The 17,469-nt window shown below is 34.8% G+C and overlaps 1 protein-coding gene across 3 annotated transcripts in view; it reads right to left on the bottom strand.

Moving 5' to 3' along the window:
• The window catches only part of LOC136028895 (leukocyte tyrosine kinase receptor-like), a 244,527-nt gene that overhangs the window by 50,709 nt on the left and 176,349 nt on the right, over window positions 1–17,469 (bottom strand). For all 3 annotated transcript variants that reach the window (XM_065706861.1, XM_065706864.1, XM_065706871.1), the window contains 3 exons: window positions 16,214–16,243; window positions 14,904–15,060; window positions 8,921–9,077 (listed from right to left, as the gene is read on the bottom strand). In XM_065706861.1, the coding sequence (XP_065562933.1) occupies window positions 8,921–9,077; window positions 14,904–15,060; window positions 16,214–16,243 (344 nt within the window). The remainder of the gene's footprint in view (window positions 1–8,920; window positions 9,078–14,903; window positions 15,061–16,213; window positions 16,244–17,469) is intronic.

The raw sequence follows: 17,469 nt of genomic DNA, 5'->3' as shown, positions 1-17,469 counted from the left end.
AAGCAAAATTGGGAGAAATGCAATATTCTCCTTTATGTCGCCACTGTTGCTTCGTTCCTAAGCTGCATCAAAGTCCCGTTTCATTTACTCTACTCTCGCCATTCCAATGTCTCAGTCATAGTTGATTTTAATACTTATTACCATAAATTCATCCATATTCTGAAAGTAACCGAGGCGATAGCGGTTCCTACAAAACAAACCAAAATTGGAAAAGGAAAACCAAAATGGTCCCAATTCACTGAACTCCTGTCGGCAAAACGACATGCAAAAATGTGGCTAAACATTTGGATTGCTTGTGTTAGACTGCTACACGGAACTGTTTTCGAGCTGAGAAGCACAAAATGCAAGTATAAAGCTGAAATGAAGAAGTAGTTAACGAATTATCTGGCAACACTTCACTAGAAACAAAAACTCGTGGCTAAGCCTAAACAGACCAGACGATCGTCCATCTAATTCTTCTCTGACACTATATGATTGGCACTCGATGCCAATACTGTACTTCAGTGACTTCATTAATTTAGTTCGATGATTTCATTCGATGAAGCCTAGTATACAATAATAGACTTTATTTACTATACTTCGATGTGTGGAGATGAGAATCTTAATACAACAAATCAGTATAAAACGAAAGTTTTCAGCTGGCTTACACGTTTCTCAGGGCAGTATTGCGCTGTTCCCATTTCCCTGGAGAAGATTAAGTTACCTGTTAGAAAAGTACTACCCAAAGTAAAGAATGGGATAGACAGTGATGGTCTTTAAATGAAATGCCTCAATCACTTACCTGAATACTTCTATTCCCATCTTCAGCTTATCTTTCAGACGAAGACCACCAGGGGTTTTGCCCCCAAGTCTTTCCTGAGAGTGGTCATCTTGACTATCGCCCAAAAAGGAAAAAATACAAACGAATTCAAATCTTACAGACCCATAACCGTCTCGTGCATCTTGAGCGAAGTATTTGAATATGTGACCTTCTGTGAGCTTTATACTGAGCATTTTGAGGATAATCAGCTTGGATTCCAGAAAAGTCTCGGGTGAGGGGAGGCTCATTACCTTCTGGCTAACGTACTTATTGATTCAAAAAGAAACAAGTAGCCTCTGTATATATGTACTATTTATATACCTATAGCGTTCGATAGTGTCAATCACATGCATACAATGAATTCTCTACTGCACAATCAAGAAAGTTTGAGCATAGTGAGTACTCTGAAATTTTGGTACCGAATAGAAAGGTACAATTTCAGATCCCGCAAAAATCAGAATATGTGTGAGGCAAGCCAGAGTTCTTAGTCCTCTTATTTTCAAAATTTGCACTCTCCAAGATTCGGGATCGTATCTCGCCTCCTACCCTCTTGCATGGTAATGAACTTTTTTACTGGGCATACGCTGATGACGTCCTTCTGCTCAGTCGATCCAAAGCAGACTTACAGCACGACTTGACTCCTAAGTGACTTTCGATCTAACAGGCTTTCTATCCACATTGATAAATGTGAAATTTTTTCCTTTAATATACCGCAAAGTGATTCTGTCACTCTTGGAAATCATGTTGTATCTACGGTATCGGAACTGAGATATCTGGGTATTATGATTGCAGAAACAATCATTAAAATTAGACAAGCAATTGTTAAGCAAACAACTACCGTAATTAAATATGCTTATGCCTCTGTAGTGCCAAATCGCGCGGACACTACTCCAGGAAATCTCTTGCCTCGATTTACCGTTCAACGTGCATACCACACATAACCTACTTCGCCGGTGCATCCCACATGCAATCAGTGAGAGACATTGAAGACATCAAAAAGGCTACTACAAATATGCAACATTTTTACTGTACATACCCAAGCGTTATAGGAATTCCCGCCTTGAAAAATTTGGTCTTAGAGAGCCATCCAAAAAATGGTCTTGCATTCGAAATAATTCAGTGCTAAAAGTTAAATTAGATAGACGACGTTTCTCACCTGCATTTATTTGAGTGTCTTCAGTTATAATGAGAGTCGTATTTTTATTTTTTAGAAGCTGGTTTCTTTTTTTTTCTTTTTCTTTTTGTAGTGCTCCACTATAATCTATTTTTTGTAGATGATGGGTGAATAAATGTTATAATTGTTGTTACAATAATACAAACTATCTAAAACTGCAAACCAAAGTTTGAAAATTAGTAAAAATCGTTTTCAGAAATTGGGCTAACTTTAATGATCAAATATCTTTGAAAAGATACAGTTTGAAAAGACATTGAATTGCATAAAGAGCAAAAAATGGTAATTGCAAAAATATTTGTATATATTTTAATAAGAAACTAAAACAATTCAAAGCCCTTAAAAAACCTAAAAGTTTGGAGCTTAGTAGACATCGCTGTTAAAAATCAGACTTTCTTTAATAATCAAATATCTTTTAAAAGACTTTAGTATAAAAAGGCAGCAAATTATCTAAGGTTAAAAGACAAGCGGCAATGAGAATCCATATTTAGAAGCCAGTGTCGTGCCAAGTACCGGGCCCGGTGGCTGGTAATTACAACAATATTTGTATATACTAGCAGACAAGCCACATTGAGAATTGATATATAGCAGCCTTTCGCGTGCCGAGTGCTGGGCCTGGTAGCAAAGCCGCAGGGCTCCCGGTACCATATCTATATATATATATATATATCTATATATATAAAAATAAGTTGTCTGTGGATCTGTGGATCGTGGATCAGGTGACGTCACCTGAAAAAACTGGATCAGGTGACGTCAAAACTGAAAAACTAAAAAAAGGCAAAAACTACAAAAAAAAACTAAAAACTAATAAAAAAAATAAAAAAGCTAAAAAACTAAAAAAAACTAAAAAAAGGCAAAAACTACAAAAAAAACTAAAAACTAATAAAAAAGCTAAAAAACTAAAAAAACTAAAAAAAGGCAAAAACTACAAAAAAAACTAAAAACTAATAAAAAAAATAAAAAAGCTAAAAAACAAAAAAAACTAAAAAAACTAAAAAAAGGTAAAAAACTAAAAAAACTAACTACAAAAAAAACTAAAAACTAATAAAAAAAATAAAAAAGCTAAAAAACTAAAAAAACTAAAAAAAGGCAAAAACTACAAAAAAAAACTAAAAACTAATAAAAAAGCTAAAAAACTAAAAAAACTAAAAAAAGGCAAAAACTACAAAAAAAACTAAAAACTAATAAAAAAAATAAAAAAGCTAAAAAACTAAAAAAACTAAAAAAACTAAAAAAAGGTAAAAAACTAAAAAAACTAAAAACTAAAAAAAAACTAAAAAAAAAGGAAAAAACTGAAAAATAAGCTAAAATAAAGGTAAAAACCAATAAAAAACTAAAAAAAAACTGAAAAAACTAAAAAAAGGCAAAAACTACAAAAAAAACTAAAAACTAATAAAAAAAAGTAAAAAAGCTAAAAAACTAAAAAAACTAAAAAAACTAAAAAAAGGTAAAAAACTAAAAAAAATAAAAAATAAAATAAAAACTAAAAAAAAGGAAAAAACTGAAAAATAAGCTAAAATAAAGGTAAAAACCAATAAAAAACTAAAAAGAAAAAAAGGAAAAAACTAAAAAAAATTTTCATCTAAAAAACTAAAAAAAACTAAAAAAGGTAAAAACTAAAAGAACTAAAAAAGAAAAAAATAAATGACGACACTCAAAGAGAAAGCGACCAGGACAAAAGGAATGTTCGATTAGCAATCAACAAAGCACCGGGACACAGGGAGTATAAATGACGACCAGGACATAAGTAAAAAAAACAACTAACAAAACTAAAAAGAAGGTAAAAACTACAAAAAAACTAAAAAGAAAAAAAAAACTAAAAACTAATAAAAAAACTACAAAATCTAAAAATCTAAATAAACTAAAAAAGAAAAAAAAAGGAAAAAAATAAAGGAGAAAAACAAAACTAAAAAACGAATGTATATACAGACCGGGACACCTGGATACAAATGACGACCGGGACACAGGGAATATAAATGACGACCGGGACACAGGGACACAACTACAACGGGGACACCGGGGGAAACAGGGGGATATAAATGACGACCGGGACACCGGGACAGGGAATGGTCGATTAGCAATCACCATCAACAAAGCTCAAGGGCAATCATTAGAATCATGAGGTATAGATCTGAATACAGATTGTTTTCCCATGGACCATTATATGTTGCATGTTCAAGAGTCGGTAAACCTGACAATCTATTTATATGCAAAGACAATGGGACAGCAAAGAATGTTGTATATTCGCAAGTTTTACGTAGTTAAAACCATATATATATATATATATATATATATATATATATATATATATATATATATATATATATATATATATATATATATATATATATATATATATATATATATATATATATATATATATATATATATATATATATATATATATATATATATCTATCTATATTCACAGGTGGGACATAGGGACACAACTACAATGGCGCGTAACTATTATGGCGCGTAACGACTTACGCGCGCGGGGGGGCTTGGGGGGCGCGAAGCGCCCCCACCAACTAGGTGTTGGGGTGGCGCGAAGCGCCACCCCAACAGCTAGTATATATATATATATATATATATATATATATATATATATATATATATATATATATATATATATAAGTTGTTTGTCGACTGACGTCATGTTTGTCGACTGACGCCATTATAAGGATTGAGCATTATGACGTCATGTATGTATTTTGTGTTTGTATATGACGTCAAAGGCTTTGTATATGACGTCATTATAAGTAAATAAGAAGGCGTTTCAAAGAGAAATTTTTAGTATAGATCTTAAAATGACAGAAGAAACAGCCGAGGAGCCTGCTCAAATAGTTAATTCAAAGAGAAATTTTAGTATAAATCCTACAATGGCAGAAGAAACAGCCGAGGAAGCTGCTCAAAGAGTTAATGCCAAAAGAATTGCGGCTTAAGAACACAAAACCGCGCAGATAGATGAAAATCAACCTCGACAGCGAGAGTCAAAACGTATCAAAACTGAAAATGATAGCGATGATGATTGGGTTTGGGATTTTGACTTGGATAAGGTCATCAATGCCTACCAGATTTTAGTTAAAAAAAACAAAGGTTTGGCGATGTGTATTTCATAGTGACGAAAGACAAGTCAAGGTAAAACAAACCAAACAACTTGAAAGTGATACCGATGATAAAAAAAACGACGTTGAAAGGACTATCGTTTCCCAGTTGCAACATCTTTTCCACATAAATAATAATTTAGTGCTTCTGTTCAAAACAGCGATCAAATTGATGCCTGCTGATACGCAACTATCAACGAAGTGGCAATCGTTATGGTCGGTGATCAGTTCTTACCTCGAGATAATATTCTTTATAGGCGAGACAATCAGTTGACAAGAATTGCTTAAACTCATCGATGCTACGATGCCCTACAATATCCTATCATTTTTTGGGATGGAGCCGACGGCTATCACTTTAATATTAAATTGATATATCCAGCCACTAACAAAGAAATGGATAAGAAATGCAGCGCAATGAAATATTATGCCTATAGATTAATGATTCGTCATTTATTACATTTACATATAATCCATCTTGGGATTAGATACAACAGCTTTTACATCCTGGACAATCGCTGGTTCATAGACATTTTACATCCTGGACAATCGCCGGTTCATAGACATAACATTACGGCCCGTGTCTTCCGGCAAAAGTTGCTCTCCTTCATCACCTACAGAGTTATGGGAGAAATACAAATCGCAAATGGCCGAGAATATACTCCACCGAATACGGCTAGAAAGGTCAGATATGACCTTGGATTTTACAACAGAAATTTATAACTGCACTTTAGTTATGATTGAAGATTTGTGCTTATCTATTGCAAACAAACTTCTCAAGCATTTGGGAATGCCTTCACCTAACCGTACTGCTTCTATTTCTACATGTGTAGAATGGGATCGTGAACAAAGTTACAACACAATTGATCTATTGTCGTATGTTACAGACCGGGACACAAGGAATATAAATGACGACCGGGACACTCAAAGAGAAATTACAGACCGGGAAACAGGGACACAAATGACAAGCGGGACACAGGGAATATAAATGACGACCGGGACAATCAAAGAGAAATTACAGACCGAGACACCGGGACACAAATGACCACCGGGACACAGGGAATATAAATGACGACCGGGACACAGGGACACAACTACAACGGGGACACCGGAAGGGCACATGGGGGATATATAAATGACGATGGGGACACAGGGAATATTCGATTAGCAATTACCATCAACAAAGCCCAAGGGCAATCATTAGAAAAATGCGGTATAGATCTGAATATTGATTGTTTTCCCATGGACAATTATATGTTGCATGTTCAAGAGTCGGTAAACCTGATGCACAGACATAGGACAGCAAAGAATATTGTATATTCGTAAGTTTTACGTAGTTAAAAACATATATATATATATATATATATATATATATATATATATATATATATATATATATATATATATATATATATATATATATATATATATATATAATATATATATATAATATATATATATATATATATATATATATATATATATATATATATATATATATATATATATATATTCACAGGTGGGACACAGGGACACAACTACAATGGCGCGTAACTAATATGGCGCGTAGCGACTTACGCGCGGGGGGGGGGGGTTGGCGCGAAGCGAAAACCAACAGCTAGTAAATACATATATATTATCTTTAGAAGTGAGCAATAATTGTGTATTTATGTATGTTCTCCAAAACGGCTGAATATTTTTTCGGAAAAGTTGGCATCTTGGGATATTCTCGCTTAAAAAGATTATCTAGATAGGTCAAAAGTCTGCGAAAATTCTTTAAGAGCCTTAATTTGGTTTTTGCGAATGACGTTATTTACTATGTTGGTACATCATATAAGGATTTCTTATGACATCATATAAGCATTTTCTCATATGACGTCAGGTATAGCATAAATAAGATTGTCGAGTTTCCAACGTATCAACTATTTAAGCTATCTTTATAAGTGAACAATAATTATGTATTGTTTCTTGAAAACGGCTTCATATTGTTTTCGGTGAAATTGCTATCCTGGGATGTTTTCCCATAAAAAAAACGATCTAGATATGTCAGAAGTCTGTAAAAGTTCATTAAGATCCTTCATTTTGGTTTAAAAAATGGCGTCATGTACCATGTTAGTACATTATAAAGCATATCTTATGAAATCATATAAGCATTTTCTAATATGATGCCATGCATAGCAGAACTAAGTTTGCTGAGTTTCCAACGCACCAATTATCCATATAAGGCAAAATTGGTATCTTGGGATATTCTCCCATAAAAAACGATTTAGATAGGTCGTAAGTATGAGACAATTCACTAAGAGCCTTAAATTTGGTTTTTTGTAAATGACGTCATGTACTATGTTAGTACATCATATAAGAATTTTTATGACATCATACAAGCATTTTCTTATATGATCTCATGTTTAGCATAACAAGACTGTTGCTTTTAAAATGCATCAATTATTTATACAACGTAATGTCTGTTGGAAGGCCCAAAAACTAAAAATTTTTAGTTGCAGTTACTATAAATAATGATTCTTTGGAACACCTAAACTGTCAAAAATGACAAGGTGCGAAAATTGACAACCTCAACCATCAATTGTGGCAACACTAATATGGGTGGCTAAAACAAAGGCCATTGATAAATGGTCTGAAGGAATCAAAATCCAAAAACTTTTCAAAAATGAAAATGAAGAGCAAAGACGCGGGCGGTTAGAAGATATGTGAAAACGACAATTAGGGAATATCAAAATGAAATGAAGAGCCAAGAAGCACGCGGTGAGAAGACACCGAGCAAGTGAGCGAGTCAAAAATGAAAATGAAAGAAAAAACGCATGCGGTTAGATGACATGTGACACCGATCAGATGGTTGAGTACAAAATGAAAATAAAGTTCAAATACACACACGGTTTGAAGAACAGCGGTGGCTTGTCAAAAATGAAAGTGAAGAGCAGACACACACGGTTAGAAGACATAAGACGCTGAGCTTGTGAGCAAGTCAAAAATAAAATAGAAAGCAAAGAGACTCGCGGTTAGAAGACGTACGACACCAAACATATGGGTGAGTCAATGAAAATTAACCTGGACAGCGATAATCAAAACGTGTCAAAATTTAAAACGATAGCAACGGTTATGGGGTTTGGGATTTCGACATGGATAGGGTCATCAATGCCTACCATACCTTTGCTAAAAAAAACATCAACAAATGTTCGGCGATATGTATTTCATAATGACGAAAGACAAGCCAAGGTAAAACAAACTAAAAAAATTGAAAATGATAATGATGCTTATTAGGTTTTGGATTTTGGCATGGATAAAGTCATCTCAATGCCCATCATACCTTCGAAAATCAAAACCATGGACGTTGAATCAAAAATCAAAATCGTTGGAAGAAAAAAGAGTGTCTGTCCCACAGCCTGAAGAAGCAAAAAGAAGCAAAAATGCGGCGATATGTCTTTAGTAATGACAAAAGACAAACAGAGGCAAAATAAGAAGTTTTTGTTCCACCACATGAACAATTAAAAAAAAAACACACAATTACGGTAATACGTCTTTCATAATGACAAAAGACAAGCCAAGGTAAAATTAAAGGTCTAATAAAAAAACATAATTTAACAAGGAAACTACTTCTAACTTTAGGCCCATTTGGACGTCATGACATCAAGAAAAGGCTCAAAATGTCTTCGTTTAGAAGATGAGTGACAGTGAGAATTTTATATAGAATCCTGTCACGTGTTGCGTGTGGGGACCCGGTACCGTATAGCTATTGAGTGCTGTACTCGGTACCATAGTTAGTCGTTTACTATTATTTAGGAGTCACCCAACTCAGGTTAGTTTATACATTTTATGCGTGTTAGTGTATACCTGCTCCGGTTTTCCAAGACCCTCCTGACCAATTACCATGTGCAACTTTTGTCCAGCAGTAAGTGTTAGAACGGCTCGAACTCCTGCTCCCATTCCTCCTGTTCTATTTGTTTTGCCACTCATGGCCATACCACCGCTAGCACCTTTGGCAAATATCCTATAAAATAAATAGCACGTTATTCCAATTTAGGGTTGAAAGTGAGTTGAAAGTTTATGAAATCATAATCAAAGTAAATGGTAGTCGACTTGATATATAGCTAGAAATTAAACATAAAAAAAACAGTTTTTTTAACTGAAAGTAAGGAGCGATATTAAAACTTAAAACGAACAACATCATAATCGTTTTAAGATTAAAACATCAACGCCCCGCTTTTTACACTAAAGTTTGACTCTTTCTCTCAACTCTTTTTAAAACAGTAAAAAACTTTAGCGTAAAGAGCGGGGCGTTGATGAGGAAGCAGCCCCTTTCACATACGAAGTAATTTCTGTTCGTTTTAAGTTTTAATGTCGCTCCTTACTTTCAGTTAAAAAAACTTGTTTTCTTATTTAATTTCTGAGCGTTTTTGAATCAAGGCATTTTTTTTATTTTGGCTCTCCGCAGAGGAATAATTAAAACAAAATTTGCATATTTATTTTTTGGGGCTAAATGGCTTTATCATAGCTTTGATTGAATGATTTCGAGAAAAAAGAGAGCGGGGGAGGAAGCCTAGTTACCCTCCGATTTTTGGTTACAAAAGAAGGCAACTAGAACTTTTAATTTATTACGAATGTTTTTATAAGTAAAAGATATACGTAACTTATAAATTAGCTTACGTAACGAACTTTTGTATTCTCATGTTTTTTTACATATATGAGGGGGTTTACCCCCTCGTCAGTACCTCGCTATTTATACTAAAGCTTAAATTTTGTCCTAATTCATTAAGAATGACCCCTGAATCACAAAAGCCGTAGAATAAATAGTTGAAATTACTAAAAATACTTTAGCGTAAAGAGCGAGGTATTAGGAGGAGGCGAGCCCCTCATATGCGTAATAATTTCTGTTCGTTTTTAGTTTTAATGCTGCTCCTTACTTCCAGTTGAAAAAACTTTTTCATATTTATTTTTTCATTTTTTTTTAATAATGCTAGAAAATCTTGCGCTCCCTTCACGGAAATTTTTGATGGAAAATTCCTCAATGGAAAATTCCCCCAACATATCCCCCTCTTCTCAACCCCTCCCAAAACCAAAAAAATCCCCCTGAAAACGCCAGTACACTTCCTAATAACCACTACTATATGTAAGCACTGGTCAATGTTTGTAACCTGTAGCCCCTCCCACGGGGACTGTGGGGGAGTAAGTCGTCCCCGAAGACATAGTTATAAGGTTTTTCGACTACGCTGAATAAAATGGCTATCTCAGAATTTTGATCCGTTGACTTTTGGAAAATAATTAGCGTGGGAGGGGGTCTAGGTGTCCTCCAATTTATTTGTCACTTAAAAAGGGCACTAGAACTTTTTATTTCCGTTAGAATGAACCCTCTCGTAGCATTCTAGGACCACTGGGTCGATATGATCAACCCTGAAAAAAAAAAAAAAAAAAAAAAAAAAAAACACGCATCCGTGATCTGCCTTCTGGCAAAAAACACAAAATTCCACATTTTTATAGATAGGAGCTTGAAACTTGTAATAGGGTTCTCTGATACGCTGAATCTGATGGTTTGATTTTCGTTAAGATTCTATGACTTTTAGGGGGTGTTTCCCCCTATTTTTTTAAATAAGGCAAATTTTCTCAGGCTCGTAACTTTTGATGGGTAAGACTAGACTTGATGAAACTTGTACATTTAAAATTAGCATTAAAATGCGATTCTTTTGATGTAGCTATTGGTATCAAAATTCCATTTTTTAGAGTTTTGGTTACTATTGAGCCGGGTCGTTCCTTACTACAGTTCGTTACCACGAACTGTTTGATAAGCCTTATTATATACTAGCTGTTGGGGTGGCGCTTCGCGCAACCCCAACACCTAGTTGGTGGGGCGCTTCGCGCCCCCCAAGCCCCCCCGCGCGCGTAAGTCGTTACGCGCCATATTAGTTACACGCCATTGTAGTTGTGTCCCTGTGTCCCACCTGTGAATAGAGATAGATATAAATATATGTTTTTAACTACGTAAAACATGCGAATATACAACATTGTTCGCTGTCCCATTGTCTGTGCATATAAATAGATTGTCAGGTTTACTGACTCTTGAACATGCAACATATAATTGTCCATGGGAAAAACAATCCGTATTCAGATCTATACCTCATTATTCTAATGATGTGTCCCTGTGTCCCGGTCGTCATTTATATTCCCTGTGTCCCGGTCGTCATTTGTGTCCCGGTGTCCCAGTTTGTAATTTCTCTTTGAGTGTCCCGGTCGTCATTTATATTCCCTGTGTCCCGGTGTCCCGGTCGTCATTTGTGTCCCGGTGTCCCGGTCTGTAATTTCTATTCGAACAATCCCTGTGTCCCGGTCGTCATTTATACATCCCGCCTGTGCCCCCGGCGTCCCCGTTGTAGTTGTGTCCCTGTGTCCCGGTCGTCATTTATATTCCCTGTGTCCCGGTCGTGATTTGTGTCCTGGTGTCCCAGTCTGTAATTTCTCTTTGAGGTTCCCGTTCGTCACTTATATTCCCTCTGTCTCGGTCGTCATTTGTGTCCCGGTCTGTAATTTCTCTTTGAGTGTTTTTTCTTTTTAGTTTTTTTTTAGTTTTTTACCTTTTTTCTTTTTTCAGTTTTCTTTTTCTTCTTTATTTTTCAGCGTCACTATGAAGTACATATCGACGAACCTTTGTTTTTTTAACTTAAATCTGGTAGGCATTGATGACCTTATCCAAGTCAAAATCCTAAACCCAATCATCATCGCTATCATTTTCAGTTTTGATATGTTTTGACTCTCGCTGTCCAGGTGGATTTTCATCTAACTGCGCAGTTTTGCGTTCTTTAGCCGCAAGCCTGTTTTCTTGCTGTTCTTGTGATTCCTCGGAACGCTTTCTTTTCTTACTTTCTCTATCAGCAGCAAGTTTTTTGGCATAAACTCTTTGAGCAGCTTGTTCGGCTGTTGCCATTGTAGGTTCTTCAGTCATTTTACAATTAAACATTTTTCCGTGAACAAATGTCTTAAATACCGTTAATGACGTCACCGTCAAAGCAAAAATGACCACAACTAATTTCATGACGTCAGTCAACACAGAAACATGACGTCACCTGATCCATAGACAGACACACAGACAGACAACTTATTTTTATATATATAGATATGGGAGGGAAAGCAAAAATTGGAAAAAATTAAGTATTTATAACTTACGAATGGGTGATCGGTACTTAATCAAATTTGATGTTTAGAAAGCCCTCGTGTCTTAGAGCTCTTATTCTAAATCCCGACCGTATCCGGTGATATTGGGGGTGTTGGAGGGGTAAACAATCTTGAAAAACGCATAGAATTGAGAGATCGGGATGAAACTTGGTGGCAAAAAGAAGCCCATATCTTAGATACGTGATTGAAATAATCGAACTGAATTCGCTCTTATTAGTGGAGTTGGGGGAGGGGGTAATTCGGAAAAATTACAAAAATTGAGGTATTTTTAACCTACGAACTGGTGACCATATCTTCATGAAATTTGATATTTAGAAGCAACTCATGTCTAGGAGCTCTTATTTTAAATCCCAACAAGAGCTGGTCACATTGGAGGTAGTTGGAGGCGGGAACCAGAAATCTTGGAAAACGCTTAGAGTGGAGAAATCGGAATGAAACTTGGTGGGTAGAATAAGCAAATGTTGTAGATACGTAATTGACATATCCGGACTGGATCCGCTCTCTTTGGGGGAGTTAGGGGTGGGGTCCAGTGCTTTGGCGAGTTTGGTGTTTCTGGACGTGCTAGGACGATGAAAATCGGTAGGCGTGTCAGCTACCTGCATAAATTGACTTGCTAAAGTCGTTTTCCCCGATTCGACCATCTGGGGAGCTGAAGGAAGAGAAAAAATTAGAAAAAATGAGGTATTTTTAACTTATGGGAATAAAAGTGACTTTTCACGGTAATTAATACTTAAAGAAAAACTGGTCAAATTTTATTCTGAGTTTGAATTGCTCTTTGTTATGTTGATGTGTTCAAAATTTCTAGGCATAAAGAGAGCTCAATTAAAGTTTCATAACCAAGAGAACTTTGACCAGAAACAGACTTAGTTACATTGAGTCTTGACGAATCATTTTATTTTCATTTCTTAATAAAGAATCAGAATTCTTTTTTATACATGAGCTAAGAAATGTATTCATTTACACAAACAAGCAGTTAAAACAAAATATAATACAATAAGATTCTTATAATAAAATGATGAATGACTATTCATCTATGCTCAAGGTTGTAAGAGCACGGGGGTTAGGGTAGCTTTTGCCGAGTAGAAGAAAACATTAAGCACATTTTAAATATATTTCTACTGATAACATTCCTTCCTCCATTCCACCCGAAATTCTATGGCAAAAATATTAATAAATTTGCTGCAAAATTGTGATCCAAATCTAAATATTAACCCAAAATCCTAATTTTAAAACATAAAACCGATAAAACTTTAATTACTCCTTATTTTAACAAATAAAAAATTTAACTGAAATGACAAAAATTATTCGGAAGTTTTTTTAAGGAAAAGCAACTTTCCAAAGAAAAGGAAAGTGCTACATTAAACCAAAGACGCGTAGAAATGAAGTGAAATAACCGCTTGAATTTAAAATGGACAGAAATCACTATAAAATCAATAAATGAGAACCAAAACGAAAAGAAATTAAAATAAAATATCAAGACGAACAGCAATCACTATAAAGAGCAGTAGGACTAGTCTAAGCGTTCTAACAGTCAGAGCACCAATGATAATTGACTAGGACTATGGTGATTTTATTTTTTATTATTGTTGCTAGTGTTTTGCCAATACAACCACACTGCTTGAAATCAAAATTGTTTTCGGTAAAGCACAGATGACACTCTGGACTTTAGAGGGCTTAGGGGGCTTAGGGGATTCCTTGTCCGTGTTGATGTGTATGCAGTGTAGGTAATAGGGAGGGGGTGAAATATCCCCTCTCACTGCGTAGAGGATAGTCTGTTCTGGAAGATTATACTTTATTTTGAAAAGCAGATCTACTAATTTTTTTTCTCAAAGCAGTGTTCTATAAAGAGTAAATTGTGATGTAGAGAGTGGGGTTTCGTGGGGAATTAACCTTTCTCATGTGTAGGGTAACCCCTAGAATGATATTTAAAATTAACAGAAATTAAATAGCAAAATAATTCTTTTCAAATGAAAGTGAAGAGCAGCAATAAAACTTGAAACGAACAGAATTTATTCCGTATGTGAGGGGGGTTTCCCTCCTCTGGCCCCCCGACCTTTTGCTGTTGTTTAACTGTCATCCCCTAATGCTTTCAGAACGACTTCTTAAACACAAGCAATCGGAATGGAATAACGACTATATCTCATAATGCCTCAAAAATGGAACATCTTTATGATCTTGTTTGCCATGAAACCATAATATTTTGTATTGAAATGTCTTACAAGGTAATCGGGAAATAATAAACTCTAAATTATACATTGACTACATATGTTCCACTCACAAATGCACTCAGCGAAGTATTATTGGGCTTGGTTCAATTAAGGGGGGAGGGAGTGAACAGAGAACAGCATCCCTCGTACACGAAACAATTTCTATTCATTTTAAGTTTTATTGTCATTCTTTAATTTCATATGGAAAAACTTGTCGTTTTTTTTAGTTGAACCTTGCTTTGTGAGGCAATAATAAAAGAAAGGTGGGTTATGCTTGATGACGCATGATAGGTTATCACAAATTAGGGAGGGGAAGTCAGGACAGATAAACATCAATGAGCTTGACATTGCAATAAGCTCATAGTTAGTTCCTGTTGTTTTTTTGGCTTGAAATATCTTTAGATTTTAAAAAATAATAATAAAGGTAATAGATAAATTTGTAGTACGTGTATATTTCTGTGCGTGGCACTGTCCAAATTTGAAGGCCAGGCATTACTCTTTCGTTCATTTGGATTGTGACATTTGTTCCATTATATGCTTTCATGCATTGGGAAAGTGTTGGTCCATGACGGCCTCTTGCTCCACAGGTTTTGAAATAATAATCTAAAAGGAAATAATGTAAGATTGTTTGTTGATTCAAGCTAAACTTTTTAAATGAAATCAGATATCAGACAGCGAAAAGACCAGACAGTGAAGAGCCAAGAATAGACCAATTTAGCACAGACCAATGCTAAAAAATACATATGGATCATTTCCCAGATATATGTTAGATTCAGCACTAATATTGTATATTCTCAAACCTATACAAAAAGTATCTACAACATTTTATCCTTCCTCTAACGGACTTCCGCGACAATAAATCTACGAATTATTCTAATGACAGCCAAAACAACTGTTAATATACTGATAAAAAGAAAAGTTAGAAGAAAAAAAAATTAATTAGGACAAAAATATTTTTCCTACATTGTAAAATCGTAACATCTTTGTAAAAATCGTATAATCGTAATTGTAAAATTGTAAGTGACCAAAGTTTAAGATCTATTTTGAATAAATTAAAGTATTTACAACACATTTGTACTCAACTTCTATATTTAGGAAAGGACTTTAATTTCTTAGAGTCCTTTCCTCATAGAGTCCTTTCCTCATAGAGTCCTTTTAACTTTTGTTCTAATTCTTCAGACGCTAATAAAAATCATGGTTTTAAATTCTTGTTCGAGACATGAGAAGAACTTAGAGAATCATAGAAACAACTACTTCTTCGCTCGCGTCAGGTTAAAAGGGCGAGATAATAATACAATACGACAGATCTGCACATATTTTCTTGAAGTTGTAGATCACAAAAAGAGCAAAGCAGACATTTATAAAACATACATTGTTTTCTGTGATTCTGTGAGCAAATTTGGAATACACAAAGAAAAAGTTGGTTTTATCTAAGCCATCTTTGATTATTAAAAAATTTATTGTTAACTGATTTTCGTAAAATGGTTAACATGTTTCAATGGAGTCATAAACTCGTCTAGAAAGAAGGAAAGCTGTTCTTTTAATTATCAATATCTTTGATTTAATTTTGGATTGTACGATTTATTGTTAATTATGCTGTATATTTTAATTATAAAATGTCTTTTATTATATTATCATATTTAATTCAATTTAACCTTATTGAAAAACAGTACGACACTGAATCAACAAACAATTGGTTATCCAAGAAGGTATAGGCCCTAAAGCATTTAGTACAAATAACGATTACAATACTTACGAGGAAATGAATTTCCAGCATGCATGTTTTCTGGAAAAAAAGAAGCATAATTAATAAATATCGAGTAAATATCAGGCCAAAATACCAACTAAAAAGGAAACACCTCTATCAGCTTTATTTTAACCAAAATGAAGGGGTTTTACAGTCCTCTTCCTCAGCTTTGGGTAGTAGTTATCATTTTTCCTTTTTTCGTCAGTAGAGACTGCCCTCCATTTCTTTTGAATCTGAAATAATGAACTAAAATTTTTAATTTCTAATCAAATGAACCTTCTCTGAAGTTTATACGAGCATCTCTTCTATAAGAACCATATTTTCCCCCAGGGCATAACTTACAACACCTACTCCCGGGACCTGGGGGGCTGTGTCGACCCTGGAGTTTTGTTTCATGATGTTTAAACTATTTTTAACAAAATGACTACCTCAAAACTGTTATCAGACGCTTCAGTGGGATATAAAGGGCGGGGGGGGGCTAGTTGCCTTCCGTCCACTTTTGACTCTTAAAAAGGGCACTAGAACTATCAATTTTCAATCGAATAAGCCCCTACCGTTTTTGAATCATGAACATAAATTTCCTCCCCCCACGTAAAATTTCCCCTAGGATTTTCCCCCCAGAATCTCCCCACTCAAAGAAATTCTTCCCTTGGAAAATCACATAAACAACATCCAGATATGTTTCATAACAAATACTATCTGTAAACAAGGGACGACGTTTAAAAACTACAGCCCTTTGTCCTTGGGTTCTGAGGGGGCTCTTTTACCCCAGATGCCTAGTTACTGGACTTTCGAACTTAGCTGAACAAATGGCTGTCTCAAGATTCAAATTAGGTGTCTTTGAGGAAACAAGAGGCATGAGAAAGGGGGCTACATGCCCTCCAATATTTTTGGTTGTTTGAAAATGGCACTAGAAATTTTGATTTCTGTTCGAATGAGCCCTCTTCTGATGTCTGAGAACGATTTCTCGATGCAATCCTTTGGAAAATATAAACAAACAAATAAACACACGTCTGTTATCTTTGCTGTGGTAAAAAGACTCATAATTTCACATCTTTGTAGATAAAAGCTTGGAACCTCTTTCGAAGGGATCTCTGATGGACTGAATATGATAGTGTGATTTTCATTAAGATTGCTTGACATCTTCGGAGTGTTTCTCCCCCTTTTCCAAAATAGTGCAAATTTTCTCAGAATCGTTACTTCTGATGGGTAAAATTGATTTTAATAAGTAATATACATTTGGAAAGAGCATAAAAGCCAAGTAT

Source organism: Artemia franciscana, chromosome 1 (assembly GCF_032884065.1).
Source record: "Artemia franciscana chromosome 1, ASM3288406v1, whole genome shotgun sequence".
Taxonomy (NCBI): domain Eukaryota; kingdom Metazoa; phylum Arthropoda; class Branchiopoda; order Anostraca; family Artemiidae; genus Artemia; species Artemia franciscana.
Note: the sequence above shows the minus strand (reverse complement) of the source record. Positions and strands in the feature narration are given on the sequence as shown.